The sequence below is a fragment of the Brachycentrus maculatus genome, unplaced genomic scaffold (genome assembly GCF_059751285.1).
Source record: "Brachycentrus maculatus isolate JH-2025_06_01 unplaced genomic scaffold, ASM5975128v1 h1tg000393l, whole genome shotgun sequence".
Lineage (NCBI taxonomy): Eukaryota > Metazoa > Arthropoda > Insecta > Trichoptera > Brachycentridae > Brachycentrus > Brachycentrus maculatus.
This window is the reverse complement of record NW_028281142.1, coordinates 440,828-462,510: the sequence shown is the minus strand read 5'-3', so window position 1 is coordinate 462,510 and position 21,683 is coordinate 440,828. Positions and strand designations below refer to the sequence as shown.

General features: G+C 33.6%; 2 protein-coding genes across 5 annotated transcripts in view; one reads left to right on the top strand and one right to left on the bottom strand.

Moving 5' to 3' along the window:
- Positions 1–3,290, top strand: part of LOC148303007 (uncharacterized) — a 154,877-nt gene extending 151,587 nt beyond the window's left edge. The window contains exon 13 of the mRNA XM_088270718.1: positions 1,274–3,290. Coding sequence (XP_088126844.1) covers positions 1,274–1,459 — 186 coding nt within the window. The 3' untranslated portion in view covers positions 1,460–3,290. The remainder of the gene's footprint in view (positions 1–1,273) is intronic.
- A 170-nt stretch (positions 3,291–3,460) lies between these two features.
- Positions 3,461–20,208, bottom strand: LOC148303006 (PR domain zinc finger protein 5-like). 4 transcript variants are annotated; one of them, XM_088270709.1, is made up of 10 exons: positions 19,894–20,208; positions 19,662–19,814; positions 18,872–19,093; positions 17,055–17,516; positions 14,652–14,819; positions 11,719–11,870; positions 10,582–10,706; positions 10,129–10,335; positions 9,237–9,368; positions 3,461–8,363 (listed from the first exon to the last, which is right to left on the bottom strand). In XM_088270709.1, the coding sequence occupies exons 1-10, from the start codon at positions 20,056–20,058 to the stop codon at positions 8,188–8,190; spliced, it is 1,962 nt and encodes a 653-aa protein (XP_088126835.1). In that variant the 5' UTR covers positions 20,059–20,208; the 3' UTR covers positions 3,461–8,187. The 4 variants fall into 4 exon arrangements, with proteins under 4 accessions (XP_088126835.1, XP_088126837.1, XP_088126838.1 ...); XM_088270711.1 differs by lacking the exon at positions 14,652–14,819; XM_088270712.1 differs by lacking the exon at positions 18,872–19,093.
- Positions 20,209–21,683: the final 1,475 nt, after the last annotated feature.

The window sequence follows — 21,683 nt, the reverse complement described above, 5'->3', positions numbered from 1 at the left end:
GTGATCAGCCCTCCACTTCAGGTACCAGTCCAGGGTAATATTGAATAAATATTAGAGTTAAAAATCACTCATATTTATTTGACCCCCCCCCCCCCTAGGAATTGAATCCGGAACCTCCAGTACGGTAGCCGAGCGTGCTGTCTATTACACTACAGAGGCAGGCAATATGTATCTTGAAGTTCCAAAAATTTGAGTATGTAGTATGGTGGTCATTGGGTAGATTTGTGAATGTTACAAAGTTATCCAGCCGATGACAATAAAGACACTTAATAAATAATAAATAAAGACACTTGTTTATTACCGCTTAAGTATTATCTTTACCACATGAAGGAAAGGTGATCAGCCCTCCACTTCAGGTACCAGTCCAGGGTAATATTGAATAAATATTAGAGTGAAAAAATCGCTTAAATTAATTTGACCCCCCTGGGAATCGAACCTGGGACTTCCAGAACGGTAGCCCAGCGTGCTGACCATTACACTACGGAGGCGGACAATTGAATAAAATACCCGCTATTAAACTTGAAAAGTTGAATTTACTTTTAAAATCACATATAAATGACATTTCAAACTACTTAGTGTATTTTGCCAGTTTATAGAATGTTGAAAATTTAATGATATGCATTTTGAAGTCAAAATCATATATTTTCGAGTTAACGTTTTTTGCCGGTACACCCACAATATTTTTTTTTATTTATTTATTATTATTTTTCTTTTATTTATTTAATAAAGTTACATTTTTAAGTACAACATAATACATTTTCTAAACATTTATACATATGGCAAACTTTTAGTTTTAGATTCGCTGTGGCTCTCCAAAAAAGAGACTGAGCTCTTGTGCTTGGAGAGGGACTTACACTCATTGCACTGAAATCTCAAGCCCACATGTTTTCGTAATAAGTAGTCAAATATTCGTCCGCCTTCGTGGTGTAATGGTCAGCATGTTTAGCTACCGTGCTGGAGGTCCCGGGTTCGATTCCCAGGGGGGTGAAAATAAATATTAGTGATTTTTACACTGTAATATTTATTTTAATATTACCCTGGACTGGTTCAGAAGCGCAAGAGTGATCACCTTGCCTTCATGTAAGTAACGATCAAGAAAACACTGCGTCAATTCGATGTAGTGCCCTATGCACCATTGGGTGGAGATAAGGGTTATTAGTAAGTAACGAGTAAGTCTCCAGACACGCATAAATATATGTATAAATTGTGATTTAAATAAATGTATACAAATAAAAAAATTATAAAAAAATAATATTTGTTATTTTGATTCCAGAACGATGAAGGAGCACCTCTTATGTGTTTCAACGACTCCGCCGGTTCATGGGAGCTCCACGGCCTGCTGAGTTACCACAGCGAGTGCGGAAGGGCTGAGCATCCTCCGGTATTCACCTCCCTGACCCACCGCCCCATCTCCGACTGGTTACACGGGACCATACCCTCTCGACAGCATGTCAAATAGTCTATCCAAGATCTATTGAAGTAAAGCCGAGTTGACAATTCGAAGATTGGCTTATTCTTGCGGCCATTCAACGATAGGTGTATTCAAGATTTAAAAAATCTCTAAAATATTATTAACACATTTCGGACGGATGTTTTTTTACGCCTGCGGACCACTGGCAACGGGATTTGATAATTCGCTCACTCCTTTCAACAACGTCATGTATAAAAAAACTTGATTTTTCAGGAGATTGTTTTTAAAGTTAAAAAATATAGTAAAATGTATTAAAAATAAATACCAAGCCACTTGTTGAACTTTTTACTGTGCAACAGATCTTTTAAGGTAAAACCTGAATGTTTTTTCTTCATTTGAAAAAATATTTAGTATATTTAAAAAAATAATTGAACAATACCTTTTCTTCAAAATGCAAAAACAAAACTTTCTGCCCCTGTAGCAGGTAAATATTAAGTTAAAAATATGCCGGTTTTGCTGGGATATAGTACATTTTCTGGGCATTCCGAAAACATGCACAACTGAAAATTTACGATTTTTCATAATATGACGTTGTTGAAAGGAGTGAGGGAATTGTGTACCTTAAAGAGATTGGTACATAATATTCGTATAAAAACATTAAATAATTCCTTTTTTTTGACTTTGAAATGAGGCCGGCGCAGAAGGTAAAAATACACTTCCCGTCCTTAAGCATCAATCGACCGAACGGGTAGAAACACCTTTCACGTTCTTAGTGTGTTAAAAAAAAGATATTTGACTGTTGAAAGCATCAATTTTTATTGTATCAGAGTTGATTTTACAGAATAATTTATTATTTACAAATATATACATTTGAAAAGTATTCTGTAATTTTATATAAATTTCGCTGCATAATTTATCACCTGAATGCAGAACTATCTAAATTTAAATTTAAAAATAAAACACGTGTATTTTGGGTTTATTTATGAAAACACAACTAGTTTTGAGAATATCTGTAATTCTCAAAACGTGTCGTGTTTACATTCACAAATTAAAAAAGTGATTTTATTCAAGTGTTTTATTTTTATATTAAAAATTTTCAACCATAAAACAAATCTTTATATTTGACGTTATTAAATTTATAACATTTTTAACTTTGAGTTGTGAAATTTTTAAATACATTATTATCTTTTAAATATCTGTGTTGTAGTTAAAATACATTAAAATCTTGGACTTTTGGGACCACTTTATGAATTGTGCATCGCCATATATATTTGTATTTAAAAACATAACCTGATAAAATATCTCAACAGACCAACGAGATTTAAATTAAATCGTGTACAGTTGTATATAGTCATGTACAGGAATATTGTTTTATCTTTTAAAGAATATTACAACAAAATTGGACCCTTTTATTTATAAAATAAGAAATCAATACTAGGCCGACTTGTGCAAAATTATGATTAACAGATAATACCCATTGTATATTTAAACATTTTTTTGTAATATGTTAACACATTGTTTGCGGGAAGCGCTTAAAAGCGTATTTTACATAACTATTAGTAGAGAGCGAGAGATGCTTTAAAGCGTTCTGTTTGCTTACTTTTGGTAGAGCGCAAGAGACGCCAAAAAATATTGTACAGATCGGACTTAGGTTTACGGTTACTTGTGATTAGTACACGACCCTCATTAGTATACTAATTAGGGCCGGGGTTGATGAAAAAACTACCCGACAACAATGTGTTAATACTTCAACGTCTTGCTAATTAATTTTGTATATTTTTACCGCTTAAAATGATGAATTTAAATTCTGAAAGCAATGTACACATTAGTGACATTAATTCTCTTTTTTTTAAAACTACTTTATTGTGATTACACCTCATTTTTTAATTCAAATATATATATATATATATATATATATATATATATATATATATATATATATATATATATATATATATATATATATATATATATATATATATATATATATATATATATATATATATATATATATATATATATATATATATATATATATTTATATAAATTTATCACAAAATAAGAGGTAGCAAAATATTTTGAATATAATCCATTTAAAAAACCGCATAATTAAAAAAAATACAAAAGTTAGAATCCTGTATATATATTAATTATATAATTGTCTGATTCATGAAATGAATTTTATCTACCTTTAATGTTACTAATATAATATTTTATTTTATTTTTTTTGGTATAAAATAATCATAGTACGAATTGTATATTTTATTTCTAAAATAATTACATTTAATTATTACTAAAATTATTTTACTAGTCACAAAATATATTTGTGCCAATAGTTAAGTTATGTTTACGTTTATTTTTGTAAGTTTTACAATGGAAAATGGGAACAGAATATATATTTGTGATCATCGACAAAAATATAACATTGGCAGTCATAATTAAATGAAATCATAAAGAAATGAAATCATAATGAAATGAAATCATAATGAAATGAAATCATAATGAAATGAAATCATAATGAAATGAAATCATAATGAAATGAAATCATAATGAAATGAAATCATAATGAAATGAAATCATAATGAAATGAAATCATAATGAAATGAAATCATAATGAAATGAAACCATAATAAAATGAAATCATTATAAAATGAAATCAAAATGAAACCAGCAATGGAAAAACTACATAATAAAGAGCGCATTTCCAATTTACGTACACCTAATAAATAATAGTAAATTTAAAATGAATTCATCATAAAAAAATTATATATTTTTGCCCTTCTAACCTCTGTTTTGAACGAAATTATTAAAATAATTTTTAGCATATAAAATGAAGTCTACTGCGCAATATATATATATCCGCCACGATAGTATAGTGGTCAGCGCATTTGGCTACCGTGCTGGAAGTCACAGATTTGATTCTCAGGGGGGTCAAAATAAATTTAAGTAATATTTCAGTGACATTATTGAATAAATATTACCTGATGCGCAGGGCTGATCAGCTCTTCATGTATTTAACAATCAAGATAACACTGCTAATATACGGTGCAGTGCCCAATGCACCATTGGTTGTAGATAAGGGTTAGAAAAACATCAATATATCACAATTTACAACAACCTTACTGTAATCAGAATTTCCTCTCAAAAGTGTATTATTTTAAAACATAATTTAATTTTTTAAATATACAAATGTTGCACATATAAATGGGTTTATCACGTGTGATTTCATCGTTCGATTATTCAAATGATTTCATTGTCAAAGAGTGGATTTGTTGCTTTGTGGCAAAAATTTTGCGGTCGCCGTAATATACCATATGTCGTCTTGTTCTAAATGGTTGTTCCAACACTTTCACTGTTATTCATTGGTGCATATTAATATATATATCTCGAAATATAACCATTAAAAACAATATATTTTTTTACATACATACATAACATAGATGTACACCGTTATAAAGTTACCGAACACTTCCATAAACATTTCCATTTAGTTTAAACTAAGTCATTGACTATGAATTTTATCCTATACATACATATTATAAGTTAAATATAGTTTTTAAATAATAGCATTCTTAAAGTTTATTAATATTATTGTTTCTTTTAATATTTGTTATATAATAGAAAAGGCATGGCTCATTTGTAATTTCAAGAATTAGGTTATAAAATTTCTTTGTTTGGCGATTCTTTGTTTAAAATGTGTACATTCTTTTTGATAGGGATATTTTGGACAGTTTTAGGGAGTGGCTTGTCTCGAGGACTCCCCTAACCAAGCTCAAGCGAAGAGATAGATCCGTCCAAAAGCAGCTCAGTCCACGCCACTATTGTAAAATGGACATATCCACTTTAACCTGTTAACCGGGCGGTCCGCTGTCCAATTACGCAACTTGTAACGGGTGCGAATACTGATTCACTCTGTGTCTTAAATTCATGTCGAGACATGTATGGATGACTAATACCTTTGTTGTTCGAAAATTATACGTCCATATATATATATATAATATAATAAACATACATTTCAAGGACATTCATATGTCCTACACGGGTAGGACGGTAGGTAGGGTACGGACCCGATACTGTTTACGTTTGACGTATTTATGCGTCCCGCCCGGTTAACACGTTAAAAATAAAACATGGTGGCACCTACCTGACCGATAAACTCAGCATTTTCCACATCATTATTTTTTGTCAGCTTTGTTAACACATTATTTGCGGGAAACGCTTTAAAATGTCTTTTATGTACTGTTGGTAGAGAGCGGAAGATGCTTAAAAGGGTTCTAGAGGGAGAGATACCAATAAACATTGCACAGATCGGTATTGGATTTGCGGTTACTTGTGATTTGTATATGACCCTATTAACACATGTTTGCAGACGGTTTTTTCATCAACTCTGATCAAAATTAAATTCAGACAGTCTGCCGCCCGATCCTCAGTATACTAATCATAAGTAACCGCAAACGTAATTTTCAATTTGTACAATATTTTCTGGCGTCTCTCACGCTCTACTAAAAGAAAGCAAATAGGACACTTATAAACACCTCCTGTTCTCTACTAACAGTATATAAAAGGCACTTTTAATCGTTTCTTGCAAACAATGTGTTAGTAGACTAATTAGGGTTGGGGTTTATGAGAAAACCGCCCGATAACAATGTGTTAAGATGGTTTGTTAATATTAGAATGGGCATAAGTTATGAGACAGAGCGCGGTCTTTTATTATTGCATTTTAAGTATTTTTTGTTTGGTTTTTTTTTTATTCGAGGAATATTAAAGTAATATTGTATAAGCTAGATATTATGAACAAAGAATGAAATATGAATATTATCAGAACTATTTTTTTATTAATAATTTTGTATAGTCGTAAGAGTTCATTTTATTGTTGGTATAAAAATTTAGAATTAGGTCCTTACAATATTCCGTCCAAAATATAAAATAATTTTGTAATATTATTATTTATTCCCGTCCAATTGAGAGATTTACTCAAAGCGTAATTAAGACAGAAATAAATAAAAAGTAATTACTTAATTTCTTTTTATAAAATTATGCTTTTTTTTAAATTATCTTATTTTATTTCTACTATTTTAAATTACGTTTTTTTTGGTCATAAATTGGTTGGATAAGTGATGTGTAAAAATGTTTTATTAATGAAAAAATATATATTATAGTAATAATAATAAAAAACAGTTTTTATTTATGTTAATTATCATTACTCTACATATTTATATGACTGAAAATCTCAATAACCAATTTGATTCACTTTTAAAAGACTTAAATGGATTGGCATTGTTTTTCTGCGGTATAAAGTAGTTGTGCCAAAAACGTATCACATAAATGGTACAAACTTAATAAATAAAAATATGTGAAAAATATTATAAAATTTATCAAAAATTTCCAGAAAGCAAAATAAATCTGTATATTTTTTATAAACCATTTTATAATGTACATGCATATGTAATATAACAAGTGAACATGTTTTTCCATATTTCAAATAAAAATATTTAAAAATTTAAATGTGTTTTATTTCAAAGGCATTCCTTCCATCCCAAAAGTTACAATTACAGTTTTGCATAGAAAGATGTACAGTGAAACGCTGGAAATCCGAACTAATCGGGAGTGTGGCTTGTTCGGATTTGGAAATGTTCGGATTAGCCGAGAACTTTATGACATATAAGTACAAACATAGTCTCCGTAATGATCAGCACGCTCGGCAACCATTCTGGAGGTCCCGGGTTCGATTCCCAGGGGGGGTCAAATAAATATAAGTGATTTTTCACTCTAACATTTACATATTCAATACATATTACCCTGGACTGGTGCCTGAAGACGAGGGTTGATCACCTTTTCTTCATGTTTTAAAAGATCAAGATAATACTGCGTTTATATGATGCAGTGCCCTATGCACCATTGGGGTGCGGATAAGGGTTTGAAGAAGATAAAGTTGCGCTGTGCACTCTGTCCTATGCCACCTAATATTCAACATACGCTCCGCATACAAATCTATGTAAACTCATTAGATCTACTATTACATTTCAATATAATATTTCAGTACTTGAATAGCAATAAAGGTACAGTACTGTATACTATACTGTATACTATATTAACTTTTCAATAATCTTTTAAAAAAAATTAGGTTATATATAATAATTTTATATAATGATAAATGTGCTATTAAGTTGTTGAAAAAAAAAAATTATATATAAAAGTTGTGTGCGACCCATTATGGCATATGGGATCCAATGCAGAGCGGACACCACAGTAAAAAAAAGGCGCGAAAAGTGTCAGAAATGAAGACTCTAAGGGGCATATCTGGCAAGAGTCGACGAGACAGAAATAGGAACACCAGGATGAGAGAAATATGCAAGATCGAAGATGTCGTTAGGTGGGGAAGGCAACGAAGGAGACAATGGTATGCGCATGTGAGGAGAATGAAACAATCCAGACTCCCCCACATTGTACAGCACGGCCAACCCCAAGGTACACGACTCCCGGGCAAACCACCAAAGAGATGGATTGACAGTTGGGAATCCACATCGCAGGAGGCTAATCCCTCTTCGAAAAACAGGCGCATGTATGCGTGCGTGTGTGTGTGTGTGTGTGTGTATGTGTGTGTGTGTGTGTGTGTGTGTGTGTGTGTGTGTGTGTGTGAAGATGGGACTCAAAGGGTAAGGGCATGGTATAAAATGAAATATGCAGGAAAGAAAAGGAGTTACAGTACTTTGTTCTGGGAAATTTTGGATTGAATCTTTTGTACCAGGCAGTCATAGACGGGTGTGACCATCGCGCTAATTGGGTTGAATTTTTGTAACTATTACATTATCACATGGCAAAGAAAACATATCACTGTCCACAGCTGCAGATAACTCGTGACCAAATGCTGTATTTTTATTCTTACATTCATGATTTTGAAGAGTGGATTTATCAGGATAGTTTTTGCCACATTCATCACATGTGTGATTATCTGAAAGAAAAAAAGCATATTTTCATTAATTGATTTGTCAAGTCACTTTGTGGTAAAATCTATCCATTTTCAATTAAAGTTTAACTTGGTAAATACCGCTATTTCTTAACACACTAAGGGCGATTGTACACTACCCGGAATTTGGCCGTCCGGCAGTCCAGTTTTGAAAAATTAAAGTGACTACTACAGTTTAGCGTGATCGAATTTAAGCGCAACGTGTTCACGCACCGATCAAGAGCACCGATCCGAAAAAAGCACATGCCAATCCAAGCCAATCGTCGTTTTAAAACGCTAACTGACGTGCCGGACGGTAACATTCCGTGTGATTCCGTGTAGTGGACAAACGCCCTAAGGACGGGATAAGTATTTTTACCCGATCAGTCAATTGATGCTTAAGGACGGGAAGGGTATTTTTACCTTCTGCGGCCTCCTTTCCAGGTCAGAAATGAATGAACTATATATATAATGTTTTTATATGAATATTATGTACCAATCTAAGCTAAGGTCTTAACTTTATGTACATAATTATCAATTCCCGTCGCCAGCGGTCCACAGGCATAAAAAAAACCCTTCCTAATTGCATTAATATCTATTATGACACGTGTTTTGATGCATTACGCATCATTTATGCACGTTGTTTGAAAATATCCATGCGGGGTGAGTTGTTAGGATGACCGAGAAAAAGAAAGAAGAAAAACTTGAGGCAGGAACCTCAACAGGATTGAACTTATCGTGGACTAGAAGAAGGAAAAGAATTGATAGATAAATGAGCGTGGTTCCGATTTTTCTACACGGTGACATGAAGCCGAAACGTTGGACACACGATAACCGCACTGCGCATCTATTTTGGAAGTAGCGTTAACATAGACTTACCTAAATGCGTTTTGCAATGCCGATCTAGACTGTATTTCCGGGAAAACGATTGATCACATTTCTCACACTTGAATGGAAGGCTATTTGCATGTTTCCCGAGATGGATTGTTAGGTGTACGGACTGAGTAAAACCTGAAAAAAAAAATAATTAAAACATTTTTTATTTATTCTATCAGACTAGATTTTCACCCCGAGGACGATTTATGTAAAACATGTTCTATTACTTTGCCGTAATTTAGTTTGTTACTTTCAGTTATGTTACATGTACATATTGCTTACTCCTTTCAAGAACGTCATAAATCAAAAAACTTGATTTTTCAGGAGAACATTTTTAAAGTTTAAAAATATAATACAATGTATTAAAAATAAATATCAAACCACTGATTGAAGTTTTTACTGTGCAACAGCCCTTTTTAGGTAAAACCTGAAGGTTTTTTCTCCATTTGAAAAATATTTGGTACATTTTAAAAATAATTAAACAATACCTTTTCTTCAAAATGCAAAAACAACACTTTTTGCCATGTAGCGGGTAAATATTAAGTTTAAAATATGCCCCTTATGCTGAGATATAGTACATTTTCTGGGCATTCCGAAAACATGCACAACTGAAAATTTACGATTTTTGGTTTATGACATTCTTGAAAGGAGTGAGCGATATTTGAAAAGTTTTCAATATGCAAATAAAATGAACACATTTTCAATGTCGTTTTTATCATTTTCCGTGTTATCCGACCTTTTCGCTTATCTGACCTTGCCGCGGCCAGTTTGGATCAGATAATCGAGGCTCTACTGTATTCAAAATACGCTTTTGAGCGTTTCCCGCAAACAATGTGTTAAGCTGTCACAATGGTGCTGTATATGTGGCGCACACATCCCGGAAAGTGATCCTTACATTTCCCGCAAACTGTGCACAGGAAGGGCTTGACGCCCGTGTGCGTCCGCTCGTGGTTGTCCAGATGGTGAAGGTGGTTGAAGCGCAGCCCGCAGTGCTGGCAGCCGAACTTGCGCTGCTCCGGCTCCTGGTGCATCAGCAGATGCTTCTTGAGCCGGGACAGGTGCGGGAATCGCTTGTCGCAGTCCGGACACTTATGACTCTCGCCTGGAGAAACAGATATACGTTAAAGATCAAGTTTGTTTTGATCAGATTTAACCTATTTTTTTTGTAACATCCAAAGTTAAACAAGGTTTTTGGATTGAATTCTATTTTTACTTACGAATTCTATGTCTACTTAATTTATATGTACTGATTATGACCTGTACTGATTATGACCTTTAAAATTGGCCTTATAAACCTATTGCGACATAACCTTTAGAATTGATTTAGCCTTATTTTGAACACACATACCTGAATGGGATATTCTCATATGCCTCTTCAGTTGATAGTCCCCCTTGAAGGTTTGTTGACATTGTGTACAAGTTACATTCCCATTGTTCGGTGAATGTGTCCGTATGTGGGCCGTCAAGGCAAATCTAAAACAATAAACGCGTGTCAAGTGATCACTTAAAGCAGCATATGATGGTCACATGGTACCAACATGTGAAAGGTTCTGACACCATTGCATGTATACAGGTTCCAAAAATTAATGCAATATGGATGTTTGATAATGGGCAGAACTGTGAACTTAACACAAGCGCATTAAGTGATCACTTAAGTCAGCAAAATGCCAGGTCATAAGCCCTGGAATGCTCAGAATTCATCTTTGTTTTGTATAAAAACGATTGATTCTTCATCTCAACTTGAGACACCTATAATATTGATATATCGCTCACTCCTTTCAAGAACGTCATAAATCAAAAAACTTGATTTTTCAGGAGAACGTTTTTAAAGTTTAAAAATATAACACAATGTATCAAAAATAAATATCAAGCCACTTATTGAACTTTTTACTGTGCAACAGATCTTTTTAGGTAAAACCTGAAGATTTTTTCTCAATTTGAAAAATATTTAGTTTATTTAAAAAAATTATTATACAACACCTTTTCTTAAAAATGCAAAAGCAACATTTTCTGCCCTGTAGCGGGTAAATATTAGGTTAAAAATATGCCTCTTTTGCTGGGATATAGTTCATTTTCTGGGCATTCCGAAAACATGCACAACTGAAAATTGACATTTTTTTATTTATGACGTTCTTGAAAGGAGTGAGCGATATCAGCCGTAGGGTGAATTAATTGTTTAATATCTTCTCCATTTTCATTAGCCTTCTGTCCTTCACTGCTGAATATATGCCTCTTCTGTATCCTTTCATTTTTTACGTCGATTGCTGGTTGCAGTCAGTTTTTACCCCCCACAGCGGCTATGTTGTCGGACCATCGTTTTTGAGGTCTTCTAACACCTATTTTATTTTCCCAAGGTCAAAAAATTATCTTACAATTTTAGGGCTCCGTCTTGTGGGGTTTTGTCTTGCAACATGTCCTGCCCATTGCCACTTAAATCTTACTACGTGTTTGATACAATAAATGATAATAAATTATTAACGCATACCTATAGCCAAATTTCATGGAGCATATATGGCAACACAGCTGTTTTTTGTGCGCAATCTTATGACGATTCAAAGCCCTTTTTTCGACAAATTTCTTTGGGCACAAATTGCAGGAAAAGGCTTTTTCCTTAGTATGCTTTATCCTTATATGTGTCTGCAACAAATAAAGTATGGGTAGAATAGTGGATATTACAAATGTGTGTGGTGATTAGTGTAGGCCCCTAAACGGACAGCGGACCTGTCAAGCTGTCGAGTTGGCAACAGTGAGTTAGCGAAAAGTGACATGGCGGAGGCTACACACACAATTGATAGCAATCGCTCTTTTTTCACCTACCAACTCGACCAACTGCGTCTAGAGCCAAGCCTTTGTGCAGCAAAATTATTGCTAACATGATTGTTATTTTAATTTTTTTCCGTGGTGTAATGGTTAGTATCTTTAGCTACCGTGCCGGAGGTCCCGGGTTCGATTTCCAGGGGCGGTTGAAAATAAATATTAGACATTTAACACTCTTATATTTATTTCCGCCTCCGTGGTGTAATGGTTAGCGTGTTTAGCTACAGTGTTGGAGGTCCCGGGTTCGATTCCCAGGGTGGTGATAATAAATATTTGTGATTTTACCCACAAATATTTATTTAATATTACCCTGGACTGGTACCTGAAGCGCAGGAGTGATCACCTTGCCTTCATGTAAGTAATGATCAAGATAACACTGCGTCAATACGATACAGTACCCTATGCACCATTGGGTGCGGATAAGGGTTGGAAGATGGAAGGATACTTATTTAATATTACCCTGAACTGGAAATATTACCTGAAGCGCAGGGCTGATTACCTTCCTTCTTGGGTTAACAATCAAGACAACACTGCATTTGTATGATACAGTGCCCTATGCACCATCGGGTGCGGATGAGGGTTTGAAGATGAAGTTATGTAATTTTTATGTTTAATTTTAGCCTTTTTATATTTACTTTAAGCTTTTATATCGTGGATGTACTGGCAAAAAACGTTAACTCGAAAATGTGCAATTTTGACTTAATGATGCAAATTATAAATTCTTCAACGTTCTATAAACTGGCATAATACACTAAGTAGTTTGAAATATCATATATCGTAGTCGTACAGGAGAAAGTGACCAACTAACAAAACGTAAAATGTTCAGGAGGGCCATTTAAGTCACTTTTGCTTGGCAAGAAAATAAACATCAATGCAGTTAGTCAATTTAAACAAGTCAATATATTGTACTAAAAAGTTTGAAATCCTTTGGGCATTTTTTCAGAGCAATATTAAGCCAGTAAGATATCAAATAGTCAATGATCACTGTAACGGACCAGCTGAGCACACAGCCCTAAAATGGACCATATTTATGGATTGAGTAAAGTTTATGTATTAAATTAAATATATGTAAGCGTGTCATAGGGAAATCGACCAAGCGCACCGACGTCCTCTCGCAACGACAATCAAATATAGAATGCGCTAGGCGCGGCGCGCGCGGCGTCTTATACGTGGTACGTAAGACCGTATTTACGTTGTGAGCGGGGAAATCGGGCGAGCACTACGAGAACTTCTCTCCATGACCACCGAATCCTGAATGCGCTAGGCGCGGCACGCGCGGCGTTTTTTATGTCGTATTTACGTTATCACGTGATATTTACGTTGCGAGCGGCCGGCCTGGCGCAGGTTAGGGTAGGGGGAGAAGATTTCTGTCGCTCGGTCGATTTCGACGGACCGCGCTGTATATAAACGAATAAATATCTGTGCCATTTTATGAATAAAGCATTCCACTCACACCGAGCTCTGCGTTTTACTTTGATCCTCACCAAACCTGCGCTACTACTTCGATTCGGAATCTTCTGGGACTTGACCATCGCTACACCCACTGGACTACGAATCGATTACACGGACCTACAGCTCATAACATTCGGGATTTACGACCCCGAGAGCGACGGAGCGGAGAAGTCACATCCATACCTATACACAGTCTAGCGGTGTGTTGGACAGACGCTGTCTGTGCGACACAATCACGTTTTTGTAAAAAATGCACTTGGTCACTTTTTCCAGTATGACTACGATATGTATATGATTTTAAAAATAAATACAACTATAAGTTTATTAGCAGGTATTTTATTCAGGTAAAGAACTTTAAATAGCAGGGATTTCTTTTTTGACAGTATACCCATGATATGTAACACACATCGCCGAACTAAATTAAAAAAAACTTATTTTGAGACATATTTTCAGTTGTGCATGTTTTCAAAATACCCAGAAAATGTACTATATCCCAGCAAAAGTGGCATATTTTAAACTAAGGAAATGGTGCAAGGCTGAGATGAGCACTATCCAGCAAACTAAGGAAGGTGCGTTGAGATGGTTTGGGCATGTGGAACGAATGAGTGAGGAAATAACAGTAAAACAAATTTACGAGGAGTATGTTTGTGGAGATATGAGGAAATTAGAGGAAAACTTGGCTTGATCAAGCATTTTAAATACTTAGTGGTCGGGATAATCGGCGGCTCACTCCTTTCAACAACGTCACATATCAAAAATCGTCAATTTTCAGTTGTGCATGTTTTCGGAATGCCCAGAAAATGTACTATATCCCAGCAAAAGCAGCATATTTTTAACTTAATATTTACCCGCTATAGGGCAGAAAGTGTTGTTTTTGCATTTTGAAGAAAAGGTACTGTTTAATTATTTATTTAAAAATACTAAATATTTTTCAAATGGAGAAAAAACATTCAAGTTTTACCTAAAAAAATCTATTGCGCAGTAAAAAGTTCAATAAGTGGCTTGATATTTGTTTTTAATACATTGTATTATATTTTTAAACTTTAAAAACGATCTCCTGAAAAATCAAGTTTTTTGATTTATGATGTTGTTGAAAGGAGAGAGCGATATGTACTTATGTATTTTCTAAAAGCAAGAAGTGGAACATACCTGTAGCGATTGCTCCTTTTTAAAAGACGCAAAGCAAAAATGACACGTGTATGGTTTGAATGGGTCGTGCATTTTCACGTGCTCACAGAGCGAGGCTTGCGTGTCGAATATCATATGACAAAAAACGCATCTTGTTTCTTCCTGCTTACTGTGTAACTCTAAATGGACCTGGAATGTATATTTATGTAAATTTTTTAAATTTTTTTATTTCTTCAGTTACCTTATATTACATTTGATACAAACTAATATTGACACTTAATTTAACCTCATATATATTTACATCTTCTTACAATAAACATAACTATTTTTTAAAAATTCATTTAAACTCTTTTTTTTTTAAATTCATTATTGTGTGGAAAATCATTGTATGACAGAATTAAAAAACGAAGATATAATAAAGGAATGTAAGGCTGAACAAGGAATAATTGAAAAGATTAGGAAGAGTTCTTTAAGGTGGTATGGACATGTGGAGCGAATGGATAACGAGAGAATGACTAAGAAAATATATGTGGCGAATGTGAGAGGGAAAACAGAACGACGACGATCGAAAAAGACTTGGCGCTATCGGATCAATCAGAACCTAAAATCTGGCGGTGTCAAAAGTCTGCGTAATCGGAGGGCATGTATGACTAGATGTATGGATGTGAAGGAGGCTAGAAGTGTATGTCAGGACAGAAGAGTGTGGCCTTCCATCCTTTCTGCCTACCCCTGCCGAAAAACGGCGTGATGATAGTAATGGTAGTAGTTTTAACCGGATCCACGCGGCTCGCATAACCGTATGTGTTTTAACAAAACATGCCCCATACGCGGCTGACATAAGCGTTTGTATTTTTACATTGCTCCAAGTTTCGAACCTCAGTTCAACTAAGAGGGATTTTTTCATAGTGTGGAACTTTGGATAAAATAATACGTCAATCCTTGGCCTTATGACATCTTTTGAAATATCTGACTAATAATTTGTAACATCACAAGGATAAATAAAAGAACAGATCCCTGATTTTTCTTGCGGTCGGTAATTATTCCGCGCCATAATCACGCCCTATATCTGTCTCACTCTCGACGCTACGGATCGCCAGTGGGTAAGAGTGACACACGATGCGCGCTTTGATTTATTTATGTTACGATCTTATTTGATTATATTACGATATATTTCAAGAATAATGTGACACACTTTGTATTATAGAGTACCAAAAAGGCACAATGAATCCCATTGAACGTTTTTGTTTAGGAAAATAAATCATTTCTTAACTAAATAGATGATAAAAGTAATCATTTAAAAAACGGCAAAATACCGACGGCAAAATACCGCCGCGCACGGGCGTCTCTTAGGAACAAAGTTAACGCGGTTAAAAGGTTAAACTCTTTTTTAATTATCATTCATTTTCAAACCCATTTAAAATCCCTCTTTTTCTCAACACAAAATAAATTTGAAAGTGTTTTTAGCTAGAAGTAACCAAAATCCGCTAATTGATCTATAAACCTTGAACATAATAAGCAAGGTAAATAATAAATGCAACTCTTCACTAAAATAAAGCCCCAATTATAATTTTTTAACATCTGTTATAGGGATATGGTTGGCAGGGGTTTGACAATTCGCTCACTCTTTCAACAACATCATACATCAAAAAACTTGATTTTTCAGCATATCGTTTTTAAAGTTTAAAAATATAATGAAATGTATTAAATATATTATTAGATTAAAACCAATATTTTTAGCTTTTCCACTTTATTTTTATTTGACCAGCGACCGGGTTTCGTCGTTACAGACATCATCAGACTGGTGATGATGTCTGTAACGACGTCTAACGACCCAGTCTGATGATGTCTGTAACGAGGAAACCCGGTCGCTGGTCAAATAAAAATAAAGTGGAAAAGCTAAAAATATTGGTTTTAATCTAATAATATATTAAAAATGCAATTCCATCACGAAGTGTCAGTGGATAATATAAATCTATTTAATGTATTAAAACTAAATATCAAGCCACTTATTCAACTTTTTACTATGCAACAGATCTTTTTAAGTTAAACCTGAAGGTTTTTTCTCCATTTGAAAAATATTTAGTTTATTTAAAAAAATAATTAAACAATACCTTTTCTTCAAAATGCAAAAACAACACTTTCTGCCCAGTAGCGGGTAAATATTATGTTGAAAATATGCCGCTTTTGCTGGGATATGGTACAGTTTCTGGGCATTCTGAAAACATGCACAACTGAAAATTGACGATTTTTGATATATGACGTTGTTGAAAGGAGTGATGGAATTATTCTACCAGGAACTTATAGAGCGTACATGGAAGCAGGGCAAGTTCAAGAGGATATGTTGTAGGCATTAAATATTTTCTCATCCACCCAGGTTAGGGATAAAGCAAATCAATCAACCCTCGTGTTATATTTTCAACATACCTTCAATGACTCTTGGCTTTGAAATTCGGCACCGCACTTATCACATATGCACATAAATGTCTTAATTTTTTTGTTCTTTTTAAACGATTTTTGAGGCCTTTTACCGTGAAACCGTTTTGATTTTCTGGGTCCGGTAGAATCCGATATCAAACTATCATTTTCAGAATTGTAAGTTGAACATTCGGATATTGTTTCCGCAGCCGTATCCGCCAAAATATTATCCTTATATAACGATTCGATATTTTTTTTGTCCGATATTTCTTGCTCTAGATCAAAAGATTCGTTGCTAGCTTCGCAAACAACTTTTAAGGGATTTTGAAGGCTGTGAACATTTTTTGGAGACAGTTCTTGATTGCAATCGGTTTCGTGTTCTCTTAAACTCGTATCACTTTGAAATATCTTTGTGCAAGTATTGCAATGGTAAATTTCCTTTGACAAAAGTTCCGTTAGAGATTTAATTATCTGGAAATAAAATTGAATGTAAACAATATATTGGGTGTGTTAAAATCTTCTTACACAAATTGTAAGTTTATATATTAAATGTTAAAATCAAACACTGATTTTTACTTTTGAGTCTACTAAATTTGTGACAGTTGTTTTGACTTGTTATAGCATTTTCAAACTAATGTGAAGATTAAATGGACTGATGGTCCTTATAAAGCTATACAATTGTAGATACTTGTATCTACAATTGATAGTTGTGACACGTGCAGTAATAATTTACAGTTTTATTTTTTAGTATTTTTTAACAATAAAATACAATTTAGTAGACTCTAAAAAATAGTGTTTGATTTTGACATTTAACATATAAATTAAAATGAAGTTCTACAAATTAAACGCCAAATCTATGAATACCTGTATGTTATTTATTATTTTGGCATTCACTTTGTAGTAAGATAATTAAATTATAAATAAAACACTTGTTTTCTTACTACTTGAGTATTATATTGTTACGACTAGTTTCGGAAGCTACAGATGCTTCCGTCTACGGGTTTAAATATAAACTTTATATTCAAACGTTTTATTAAATTAATTTTATTATCAAACCCGTAGATTGAAGCATCTGTAGCTTCCGAAACTAGTCATAACAAAATAATACTCAAGTGGTAAAAAAAAACAGTGTTTCATTTATAATTTTTCACAAATATACCTGGTTTAGCACACAAAGAAGTTGTTTCATTAGGATTTTACTGACTCAAGAGAGGATATTTAAGGGGCTTAATACCTTTCTTTGCCTGGTTTAAATAATTATATTGTGTAACTGTCAAAAATTCACATTATACATACTAATGATTGACAACTGCATGTTTATACAAGTCTTTTTATTGCACAACAGGTTGACATTTTGATGGTATAATAGTATGTACATAATTGGCTCACTCCTTTCAACAACGTCATAAATCAAAAAACTTGTTTTTTCAGGAGACTGTTTTTAAAGTTTAAGAATATAATAAAATGTATTAAAAATAAATATCAAGCCACTTATTTACTGTGCAACAGATCTTTTTAAGTAAAACCTGAAGAGATTTTCTGCATTGAAAAATAATTTGTATATTTAAAAAAAAAAACAATTAAACAATACCTTTTCTTCAAAATGGAAAAACAACACTGTAGCGGGTAAATATTAAGTTAAAAATATGCCGCTTTTGCTGGGATAAAGAACATTTTCTGGGCATTCCGAAAACATGCAAAACTGAAAATTGATGATTTTTAATATTTATCGTTGTTGAAAGGAGTGAGCGAATTATCAACTCCCATGGTCAGCAGTCCGCAGGCGTAAAAAATACCCGTCTGAAATATGTGAATAAAGAACATACCTTTGGATTGCCATCATTTACTGGCCGAGTATTATGATGTTCAATTTGTAGTAAATTTCCGACAGTACTACTCAGGCATTTTGTAAGAGATAACGTATTACGGTCATATAATTGCCCCTTTAAAGATAATACGGAAACGTTTCCTTTAGAGGTACATTGCGAGGAAATCAAATCTGAAACTTTTTGACTCGCTATGTACAAGGAATTGGGTAGATTTTTATTCTGAAAAAAAAATAGATCAAGTTAAACCTCAATACAATGATTATTTTAAATTCCCTAAACTAGTATTTCCCATTTTTAATTAACGTTTTACTTAGTAAATACCACTATTTAACCTCAATATAACGATTTTTTTAAATTCCCTAAATTAGTATTTCCCATTTTTAATTAATGTTTTACTAAGTAAATACCACTATTTCTTAAAATCTACTGCGACACGTGTTTCAATGCATTCCGCATCATTTTCAAGCGCCGTATGTGAAGCTAATTCTAAATTTTAGAGTTGGGTCCTTGGGACGTTGAAGGTTGAAGAGGGGGTAGTAGCTGTTTCTTATTTTTTTTTTTTTATTTTTTTTTTATTAGTGGGAACATAGACAATAGGGGGGAGGCTTTAGTCATTGTCATATTGTTAATTATGGGTTTATTGTTATTTATATTTTTATGAATTTCTATTCTAAATTGGCCTTGTCTATGAAAACAAGCGCAATCGCCTTGTGTTCATTCGTCGTAATTTACCTTTATATAAAAAATGATAATATAATCATTAAAATGTATTTTATAACAGACTTACGTTTTTATCAACATCAAAAGAAGAACTATTTTTTTGGTGATGTCTTAAAATTTGATCTGAAAGTTCAACTTGCTGCTTAAAATAATACGCTGCGCTGGTTTGTGTGATGCATTGGGAACATAGTTTATCGGGTAAGTCATCATCTGGATAAATCTGAAAGAGAAAAACAAAGCAATCAAAATAATGGATACGTAATTGGATACATTTAGTGATATAAGTTGTATTTGCTTACCTTTAGACTAGAAACGTTCATTAACATTTCATTTAATTTTATATTTTGTGCGTTTCCGATCGTAAATATCGATTGGACATCATCATTTTGAAAGAGGCACCCTCTGCACAATTTATTTCTATCAATTGGAAATTTCAATATATCGAGTAAATTCAAATGATTCATTTTGATTTATATTGATCTCTCAATTAAGCTGTTATTTATGTTATCACACAGCCACAGACTAACTAATTTATATCACACAGCTTTACAGCTTGCAAGAAACATCACCTCAGTTTAAAAATTTGCAGAAATACAAAAAATAACAATGTCAAATGTCACCAAAACATTACTTTAATCATAGACCAAAGAAGCAAATTGGCATAGAGTTTTTAAATTTGATTTAAAAGAAATACCTACATATAAAAAGTGTGACGTTGTATAATATGGGTTTTTATTTCAGTTTCGAAAGTCCACAAACCGTGAAAATAAAAATAAAAACCTGAAACCTTTCATCATCAAGTTTTCTTTTGATTTTTCTTATATTCTAATAAGCTGAAATATTATCATTGGCATTATTTGAATGAAAATTTATTCCGGCAGTTGTTTTTGAAAAAAATAAACGGAGAATTCCCGTGTGTTGCTATGATCTTCTTTCCATGTTCGCTCACTAGGTAGAGCATACGGCCAACACGAGACGTCTCTAAGCCACTCCTTGGCTTCCTCCCAGGTCAGTCCGCTGAGCATAGTCGGTGAATGGTCATCAGCGGCCTTCCGGGGCATCGGAATCCTTGGGGTTGGATGAAGAGACATGATGGGTTAATGCTTTTAGGTGGCATTCTAAGGACATGTCTCAACCATGTCCACCTTCTCCTCTTCAGGACTTACAGTATGAGGGGCTGTTGAGTTTTTCTTCAGAGTTGCTACGATAGCATTTTTCAATTATTTTTCATCTAAAAATATACAAAACCGATTGACATTCTTAGTCCTGAAAAAAAAAACATTAAACAGATGTATGGTGCGTGTCTTTACTCTATGGAAATTGGTAGCCCGTGCTCCATGCATTGTTTTGACAGCAGCTGTCAAAGTGACATTTGTAATTTATATTATGTTAAGTATCATATTCACCTGAGGTTTTTTCTATGGACTAATACAGTGGTGGCGGTTTGGTTTTTGATCCTCGTGAAAAATAATTGCTTTAAAACTAACATACTTTTATTTAACAAATGTAAAATCAGTTTTGTAGGTGAATTAGTGTTTCTATTATTATTAATATAACATTTCTTAGATTAGTTTGTTTATTTCCCGTGTTTCCTCTACCCACAGTCAAGGTAACAATAATCTTTTCATACTTATAATATTTTTTATTTAATTATTTTTAAATTTCAAACGTTTGGTTTCTTTCTCGCACTACTCACTTATAAAAATGAGTGACAAAGAAAAACCTCCGGACCCTCCGGATGGAGAATCAGATTCGTCACAAGCAACGATGGAGTCTGTCCCGGATGCGGCAGATTTCATCACAATTCAATGCCAAAACAAACCTAAAAAACAAAGAATGACCAAACGTAGTGAGAGGAAATCGAGTTCCGACTCGGATCGTCTCGTTCATAAATGTCCAAGTCCACGTAATGTTGTTTCTAATATTGCTTCTGATTTACCTATTCAGTCAATTTCTAACCCAATACCGAACTTACCTACAAATACGCTCACAAATACACAAACAAAAGTCCCATTATCCCGCTTATACAATGGAATGGACCGTGCTCCATACATTGTACATGTATCAAAAATCCAGGCTGACAGCGAAA